The sequence below is a fragment of the Paroedura picta genome, chromosome 4 (genome assembly GCF_049243985.1).
Source record: "Paroedura picta isolate Pp20150507F chromosome 4, Ppicta_v3.0, whole genome shotgun sequence".
NCBI classification, from domain to species: Eukaryota; Metazoa; Chordata; class Lepidosauria; order Squamata; family Gekkonidae; genus Paroedura; species Paroedura picta.
This window is the reverse complement of record NC_135372.1, coordinates 123,323,561-123,333,306: the sequence shown is the minus strand read 5'-3', so window position 1 is coordinate 123,333,306 and position 9,746 is coordinate 123,323,561. Positions and strand designations below refer to the sequence as shown.

The 9,746-nt window shown below is 40.3% G+C and overlaps 1 protein-coding gene across 2 annotated transcripts in view; it reads left to right on the top strand.

Moving 5' to 3' along the window:
- The window catches only part of STK4 (serine/threonine kinase 4), an 80,155-nt gene that overhangs the window by 3,108 nt on the left and 67,301 nt on the right, over positions 1–9,746 (top strand). Inside the window, exons 1-2 of one of the 2 annotated variants that reach the window (XM_077335484.1) lie at positions 2,493–2,671; positions 7,876–7,956. In XM_077335484.1, coding sequence (XP_077191599.1) covers positions 2,640–2,671; positions 7,876–7,956 — 113 coding nt within the window. In that variant the 5' untranslated portion in view covers positions 2,493–2,639. Of the gene's footprint in view, positions 1–2,492; positions 2,672–7,875; positions 7,957–9,746 lie in introns of those variants that run through there. The other variant, XM_077335485.1, reaches the window with a different exon arrangement.

Genomic DNA, 9,746 nt, shown 5'->3' with positions numbered 1-9,746 from the left:
CTAAGGAGAGTTTAGGCTTGATTTGATCTGAACCCACTTATTTGTCTTTTTGGCAGCCCACAGTATCCATAAATCTATTACCACATATTAAAGGAATCAACTTTCTTCCTGTCAGCTTTCTTCATCCAACTTTCATACCCATATATAATAAGGACAAATACCATGGTATGGATTATCTTGATCTTGTTTGCCAGTAACACATCCTTAGTTAAAAATCTATTTTAGTTCCCTCATGGTTGCCTTTCCCAGTCTCAATCTCCTCCTGATTTCTTGGTTGCAGTCTCCCTTTTGGTTGATAATGGAGACCAAAATGAGAAAAGAACAATTTCAATTTCTTTGTCAGCCTTAAAGTCATGTAATTCCCCAGTAGTCGTTAATTTTGTCTTCTTGGTGGTCAACTGTAATCCTGCTTTGGCACTTTCTGCTTTAACCTCCAGCAGTAATTGTTTCAGGTCTTCACTATTTTCTTCCAGTAATGTGGTGTCATCTGTCCAATGTTATTCCGCCTTCAACTAAATCTAATCATTTTCCTTATGCTATGTTCTGCATATATATTGAAGAAATAGGGAGATAAAATACATCCTTGTCTGACACCTTTGCCAACTGGAAACCATTCTGTTTTTCCACGTTCTGTCTTGAAAGTAGTCTCTTGTCCAGAAATACAGGTTGTATATCAAAACAAACAGATTTTGCGGCACATCCATTTTTAAAAAAACAAATCATAACTTTTCATTATTCACACCATCAAAACTTTTGATCTGATCTATGAAAAACAAGTTGTGATTTTTTCACCCTGCTTCCATGTAAAAAGACTGTATAGTGAAAATCCACTCATTAATCTGAACTCTAAAGTGAACTCTAGTCTGTGAAAGCTTATGCTGAAATCAAATGTTAGTTTTCAAAACATCACTGAACTTCTGTTTATTTTCTCCATTCCTGGAAGTAGAAAACTAGCACTGTAGCTAGCAGGCTGGGCTAGAACCTATAACCATAGTGATTATTCCGGATGGGTAGGCTTGTTAGTCTGTAGCAGTAAAATAAAACAGGAATCCAGGAGCACCTTAAAGACTAACAGAAATGTGGTGGTGAGTCAGAGCTCACTTCCTGAGAATCACTGAGGTGTACATTCATTAGGTTGATTCACTATTCTGTTGTGAATGTTCACAAAAGTCGGACTTCCTTCTCCACTATGTCCCCTCCTCAAAGAAACATATAGTCGAGCACACATAACCTGCTCAAGATTCCTGATCCCAGAGGCCTCAACCAGAGCCAGGTCTTTTCCAGCCCTGGAACCAGACTGGTGGAACATTGTTCTGAATTAGATCAGGTCCCTTTGGGGCTTGAAACAGTTCCCTAGGGCCTGTAACAGAGCTGTTCTAGCAGATCTCCCTGCATAATAAATGCAAACATAATACGCTGGCCTCTCTACACAAATTGACAAATATCTGTACACCATTCAGAACTTTTTAACAACACACTGTACACATGCACCCCCCCCCAAAGATAAGAAAGAAATCCGTCAGAAGGCAGCAAGTTTCTGATTGGTATTAACTTAAATTTGACTATTTAAAAAGTTTTTTGTGTGTAATGTATTGTTTTTATCTTTGACGTGTTGTGAGCAACCAAGAGCCCTCAAGGAAGGGTGGCATATAGATTTGATAATAAATAAATGCTGGAATCAATTTTAAAGTGATATTGGACAGATCTATTGTGTGCTAGTTTCTTCCCATTTTAAGCTACAAGGAGTGTTTTGACAAGAAATTATATTCGCAAGTGCAGAAACTTGCCACGAGCCCATTCTACTTCTACACGAATCTACCTCATTCAACATTAAGACATTTTTCCACTTTAAAACAATAAGCCATGCCAGCCAGGCTGGAGGACTCTCTATGTGCTCTGCTGATGTTTTATCTGCTCCGTCTCTCTCTTTTTGGCATTAGAAATCACTCAGGACTGGCAATCTAACTTCTAACTTGGAAAATGGCAGCGCACTCATAACCCCTCAGGACTTGGAGACTGCACCTGCAGTTAATACCCACTAAATAAGGCCTGGTTCACACATGCAGACTCAAGTGATAAAGGTGGCACAAGGGACTGTATTAGTCCAGACTGCTACCAGCAGATTCCAGTTTGCAATATGCCTTTGTGCTAAAACAGATGCACACGGCCTCCATGCAGACAGGGGAAAAGGTTCTCCCCCTTGCCTTAATTTGTTTTCTGTTTGCAGGGTTTTCGCTTCCGCATGGGGGAAGAATTTCAAACCCCTCCCACCCACAAGTTCGAACGAGGCCCCAGTACACAGCCACTGCACAAAACTAGGCGCTAACCGTGCAAATTAAAACAGCGGCTTAGCCAGGCAGACGCGCGCATGCGCTGAGCCTCAGGCCGGGTCGCTGTCACGGGTGAAGAGAGCAAAAGTGGGTCAGTGACGTCGGCACGCCCATCAAACGAGCCGGGGCTTCTCGATTGGTAGCTGCATGTGTGTGGGCAGGAGGCGGAAGTGCCGCGGGAGGGGGAAGCGCCTCGGCCAGAGCGGGCAGAATCGAAGATGTAGCAGCCGTGAGGGTGGCCTTGGCTGTGCGCGCGCTGCCCTTGACCCTTTCCTCGCGCCGGGCTGCGGCTGCTTGGGCGCCCTCGCCATGGAGACGGTGCAAATGCGCCACCCGCGCCGGTGAGAACCCTGGGGCGGAGAGAAGGGGAAGGGCAGGGGGAGGAGAGGCAGCGGAAGAGGGGGCTGGGCATTAGCCTCAGGGGTGGACAAAGTGTGGGTCTGCAGATGTCCATGGACTACAATTCCCATGAGCCCCTGCGCTGAAATTGTAATCCATGGACATCTGCAGACCCACACTTTGGCCACCCCTGTAGCTCTCTTCTTAGACCGGCGCCTTCTGGGAGAAGAAAGTATTTTGTGCAACCCAGCCTTGTATACCTTTACTTGGAAGGAAGTCCCTGTTTGGGTCCAGCGTGGCTTACTCGCAGGGGAGACTGCCTTTGCTGTTTGGGATTGCATGCATGCTTTCGTATTGACTAACTTATCTTCCTTGATTCCAGTGGGTAGCTGTGTTGCTCTGAAGCAGCAGGACAAATTTAGAGTCCAGGGGCACCTTTAAGACCCACTAAGTTTTATTCAAGGTGTGTGCTTTTGTGCACATGCACAGTTTGTATCTGAGGAAGTGTGCATGTGCATGAAAACTTTTATTCAACTTACCTTGAATAAAACTTGGTTGATTTTAATGGTGCCCCGGGACTGTAAATTTTGTTCTTTATCTTTTTTGAAATTGTTTTATTTTATAAAGGTGTTCTGTTGTGGCCTTACCATCCTGAAGGACCTCCCAATAAGGCTGGTAGCATTCTTGCAATCCACAGCACACCTCTGCTCAGTGTAAACTCATAATGAAATAGTGCCAGGAGTGTCATTTATGCAGTTTATGTTTCACTCATGAAACTTCCTGTGGATGTAGTAATGACCATGAACTTAGGTCCTTTAAAAATGGGATTTATGGAGGATAGTTCTGTCAGCAGTGAGGCAAACACCTTAAAGCTCAGCAACTGATTCCAGGATAAGTTTTTATGAATTGGCCTTGGAGGGGTGCTGTGCATCTTGTGAAGTGAGCTCTCTGACTGAGCAAAGCTTATCCTGAAATAAATTTTGTTAATCCTTGCACTGCTCCTGAGCTCCTGTTTAATCTTGCTGCAACATACAAAGTTGGCACACCTCTTATATCTAGAATTAAATTTTGTTGGTCTTAAAAGTGCCACTGGTCTCAAACTTGGATACAGTGATTAGAGAATCTCATTTCCTTTCAGTTTATCTTCTTACCTGCTTACTTTTTATGTCAGTTCAGAAACTTGACCCCTCACATTCTAAAACAGCTTTTACAATGGTATATTGTTCTTCTGGTGGTTACTATGCTTAATACAGAACTATTGTGGCTTTGTACCCATGTTTTATGTTATGTGTCTGTAATGTGGAAACTTCTGCGCTGGAAATTGTGTGCAGCTAAGTACAGGTGATCACATGCAAGTGTTTTATTGACGTACATTTTCCTGCATGTTAGGAAACTGTTGGCAACTTTGAAGCCGGAAATGCTGGTTTGTACATGCTGATGTTCATTAATACATATGCTTTGCTTCTGACTTCTGTAATCCTAGCCCTGTTACACTCCTTAATAGGAGCCTCATCTTACTGATTGCATTGACTTACATTCTGTAATCTGCCTTGAATCTCAGTGAGAAAGGCGGGCTTCAAATCATCAATCAAATAGGGTAAATAAAATACAAATATTGAGGTTTATTGTTCATTGCTCTTTTGTAAGCTTGAAACTCAGGTGCATGTAATGAGTTTTGGTGGCAAGAAAGTTAATATTTGTCATTTATAGATGATTTTTGAGTGTTCCCAAAGCCTCTTATGCATGTGTCTGAAGTGGATGGTGGAGTGTGCAATTTAGCAAATGAGAAGCAACTTTGCAGATGTTCAGCTTTGGCTAACTGAAGCTAAGGTGACAATTATGTTTGAGGCAAACACTTGATTAATGTAATGCTATGTTTCCAAATCTTTCCCTCCTTTGGGCAGTAATATTGATCTGGAAAGCTACCATTATTATTTTGACAGCTGGAAGAAAATTGTGTTGCTGAGAACAGAGTAGGATGTAGATCTGTGGAAGTAAAACTAAAGATAGATAGGCAAACTTGGTCTTCCTTCCTGTGTTTCCCGTGAGGCCCATTTCAACGTAAGCATAGATCTGTTGACTTCATCACTGTTCATCAGGAATACTACACTTTCTTTCTGGACTGAGGATGTTAAGAGAAAAATGTATAGCACCAGATCACTGAGAGTACAAGTGATTTTTAAAATAATGTGAAAACACACGAGCCTTCATGAAATCTTTTAAAATGAAACAGCAACAGTAAAGGAACCATTTACTTTGACCATCTGCAATATCTTCAGCTTTCTTCTTGGGACAACAGCCTTTGAATGCACATGCTAACCAACTCTATGTCTACAAACACATGCCTAGACTTGGATCTTCAGTCTTGCTTCTGCCTGCTGTGCTCCTTTTTCCAGGGCAGAGTCAGTTTTAACAAATTCAGGAAATATAATGACAATTCATTAAAGGGATGCTAAAGTGAGCATTTCAGAGATGTTTTCTAGTTAAATTGGATGTTATATCACAAACATAACACAATTTGAAGTGTCTCTTGGTCAGAACACTATGGGATGAATGCAGCTGCCTTTGTTCGATGGCTCATTAGAGCTATGTAGCCCTTTACAAGTGTTTTGTGATTTTGAATGGGTTTTTAAACAAATCAAGCTGAAATCTGTAATTTGTTCTTGATTGAGTTTGGAGTATTTCCAGAAAATGTTTGAAGTTAGTTGCCTCGGTAGAAAACAGGGAATAAATTCTGTGTTTCTTTCAGTACCAGCTTTCTAACATTCATATGCCTTTTTTTAAAGCCCAAATTGCTATACTAGCTGCATTCTTTACTTGAGAGTAAACCTCACTGAATAGAATGGGAATTGGTTCTGAATAGACAAGGCAGAAGTCTGAGATTATGGTGATAGAACAGAAGTGGAACAGTTTTACATAGGACAAAGTTGTAAGACAGTTGACTGCCAGTTTTTTGAGTTTATTTTATTATGTTACCTAGCCAAAAATACCTGTGTGGATATTTTAGGTGGGCAGCCATGTTGGTCTGCTATGGAAGAGCAAGAGTCAAGTCCAGTAGCACCTTAAAAACTTCCAGGATATAAGCTTTCACAAGTCCAGTCTCCCTTGCATCAGATATAGGATACAGCTGTGTAAATGAGTCAAAACTACATTCAGCAGATATAAAATATATCTATGTAGATATGTGTGCTATCTCTTTAATCACTGAGTTTGGAGCAAGTTTCCTCACCCCTGTGGGACAGCAGTTTTAAAATGGATCTCATCAGATTCAGAAACTAAATTTGTAATTTAAGTTTTAAGAGTTGGCCGCACTCTTTTAAACAACCCTATTATGCTGATATTTTAAATATCAGAATATTAATGTTTGACCAGTAAAACTATTGGTTAAATGACCTATTTATTTAGAAACTTAAACTGAAGTTAGAGTTTGGGTTGCACTCATTTCCTTTTGAAAAATGTGTACTATTTTTAAATAGTTTGTTCTACTTTTAGGAAGGTATGTTTGAGACTATGCTCATTTTCTGTGAAAATTATTCTAAGCCTACTGGTTTCAAAGAAGAGCAAGTTCTGCAGTTGTGCTTATCTCTGCCAGTGGTCTTTCGCCATTTCCTGGGTTTGAGTCTTAGTAATGGTTCCTCATTTCAGACATGCTGTTAATTACTCTATCATTTTTCTGTATTCAGAGAAGAACACAGAGGAGGTTTACTTTTCAGAATCAAGAGATCCAGGATTAGCATATAAAACTATCACAATAAAATTAGGTTAAATAAATTTCAAGGTCAAAGTTGAAATTGAGACCCAGAGCCTTTTACTTATTATTCATGTGAAGCAAAGTTTGATACAAATCAAAATTTATCTGCAGAATATAATACTTTGAGATGCAGTAGTACCAACTGAATCAAACTTTATTACAAGTCGTTCAGACCAAGTTATATGAAGTCAATACATAAAAGAACAAAAGAATATGGTCATTTAATGTAATACAGTTTAAAACAGATCATAAAGTAGAACTTAAAATTATGCTACTTTAGAGCATCAGATTTTTATGGCGGCGGCACAAAATTTAGCCAACTGAGTTGTCACCTGGGGGGACTAATCACTTAGCAGCCTCTTTGCTCGATCTACATCATGATGTTCGAGCAACTTTTTAAGGAGTGGTTCAATCAAGTTGCTACGAATGTCTACCTAAGCAGGACAGTGGAACAATATATGCTCTCTTGTATCAATTTCGCCTCTCCCATAAAAACATTTTCTCAGTGTAAGGGGGATGTTCTTATAGCAACCCTGTACAAGAGCTGAAGGCAAGACAGAGCATCTTGCAAGTGTAAATGCCCTTTTTTGTTTACTTATTACCAGCTGAGACAGATAAGTGGCAGGGGCCAGAACATATCTTTTAACTGGGGCCAAAAAAGTTGGAGCTTTACTCAGGTCCAGTTGATGCTGATTGTCCCGTATTCGCTGCTTAACTAATGATGCAGCTTGATCATGAGCTAATTTGGATGCAGTAGTATTTGCTGGTACAAATATTTCAGTAGCAAACATCTGCTCACAGTCACGGATATATCTTAATAGCAGTGATAATAATCACAGGCTTTGAAAAATGCAGTTGCTGACTCTTGATTTGGAATTGTGATCTTAATGCATAGGAAGCCAACTTGCCTTCAATGCCAGAAGGTGGCACATGCAGTAAGCCTTTGTGGCACTCCTAAACTGGAACAAGACGGTTTAAAGGCTGGGCAAAAACTTAGTTGGATTTATACTTCTCTGCTTCTTTTGTGCTGCTGCCTGCTCCTTTCCCCAGCTCAATAAAACTGACAAAAAGCCACTTCAAAGTGTTAACGTTAAAATTTAGGCTCTATCTCCCCTTACTCCCACATCTCTACCGTGTCTGCTTGGTCAGCCTCCTTTTTGGGGAGGCACAACCCTCCTCCATTCACTGGTCTTGTTTGTGTGCCTTCTGAAAAGTTGGGCCTTCGTTCTTTTATTTTAGGTCAATGTGGTCATGTTAGTCTCAAATGCAAGCATGATTTCTGTTATTAACTTGTGCTTGTTGCTTGTAGCCTTTATTTAATTCATAATTATGTGATCTTTACTGATAAAGCTGATGAATTTGCTATAGTAAATAATTGTGGGTTTTTTTTTTTTGTATTAAGACCTGCTTTATAGATATATATATATAGCTCAAGATCTTTTTCTTTGATTACAGGCAGTTAAGGAAATTAGATGAAGATAGTTTAACAAAGCAACCAGAAGAAGTGTTTGATGTTCTAGAAAAACTTGGAGAAGGGTAAGTGCCTGATCTGATAAATAACAAACCTCTCATTCCTCATCCTCTTGAGTAATGTACTGAACACTTAGAGCACGGGTAGTCAAACTGCGGCCCTCCAGATGTCCATGGACTACAATTCCCAGAAGCCCCTGCCAGCATTTGCTGGCAGGGGCTTCTGGGAATTGTAGTCCATGGACATCTGGAGGGCCGCAGTTTGACTACCCCTGACTTAGAGTGACTGTCTCTTACAGAGAGACTCATGGAGTTGCACAGACTGACTTAAGCAACACATTAATGTCTGACTGTTTTGAAGTTTACTAAAACCTTGAATTGTTATCTTAAAACTAATATAATGCCTACAGATATAACATTTCTGAAAATGTTGAAGCTTTGTAGGAAAAACTGTCTGGAGGGGTTCAGAAACATATGCAATACTTAATTATCAAACCTAAATTACTTATTTAACATAACATAAATTGCTTCACCTAGAACTTAGCTAACATTGTATCATCAATATATCTAATATTCATTGTATCTGTATCTGTGGATTGGGGTCATGAACACGTATGACTTGCTACAAATCTGAGAAATGCCCCAAGCTTGCAGAAAAAAATAAAAAAAATTAAAAAATAAATGGAGGGAGATGAAACTCTCCCTAAAAAGATAAAAGAAGCACCTGTAGCTTTAAGAAACTGATGTATTGCATTGCTTTGGCCCTTGAGAGAGGAGTCATGGCAGCCAAAGCTGGCGGCAACTACTGAGTGACTTGCTACTGCACGACTTGCTACCGCACAATTTTCATGACTCATCCAAGATCATTTGCTTGCTGCTGTTCAACAGCAGCCACTCCATGACAGCCAGTGTGACATAGTGGCTAGAATTTCAGTTTAGGATCTTTGTTCAAATCCCGTCTTCAGTGGAAGCACAGTGGGAGACTGTCACAATACTTCAGCCTAACCTATTTCACAGGGTTGTAGTGGCAACAAAATGACAGAGAAGAGGAGGATGGGTCCCCTTTGTGGAAAAAGGCGGGATATAAATGACACTAATACATAATACCGGTAAAGTGGAGAAATGAAAATAAGATGCAATTCAGTAAGAAGTGCAATGTTTTACATCTGGGTCACAACAAAGAGAAGTCTGCATACTAGATGGGAAATGCACTACTGGGTAGCAGTGTGTATGAACAAGATCTTGACATAGGAATCTCTTCTTCTATAGCTTCTTCAGTTCTTAATTTCTGCTTATTGTGGTACAGTGAAGAAACTTGGAAGTGTACTGACTTTGTGTTCGAAGCACCAGGTGAGGGAGTTGTTATAGTGCTTCCAGATTTGCCTTCTAAGATTTTTTTTTATTTTTTGGAGGGGAGGCTGGTTTTGGTCACATGGATCATCCTACCAGGATGGAAGGATTGAGCCTCCAAAGTCCGTGCATCAAAGTAATGCCATGACTTATAGGGCAAAACTGCGTTTTGGAACTCAGGATGAAGGTGTTTTCAGTGTCATGAAGATCTGTTGGACTAGCTGCTGTGGACCAGCCATTTTCCAGTCTGTCTTTTGAGACTGGTTCAGACTTCTTAGAACTAACCACAAGGACCACAAACACAGAAATATCTGCATTGAGGCGGATGTCTGGGCCAGTTCTACTTACTCCAACTCCTCTACTCTGTAAATTATAGAAAAACATTCTTCTTGGGTTTAATTCAAGAAAAATGGGGTTAAGTCTGTACCCATTAAGTCTTTCCCATCCTGTTTGCCAGGAAGTTCAAGTGGAATGATTACTTTGGTTAACCCAGGGGTAATCAACCT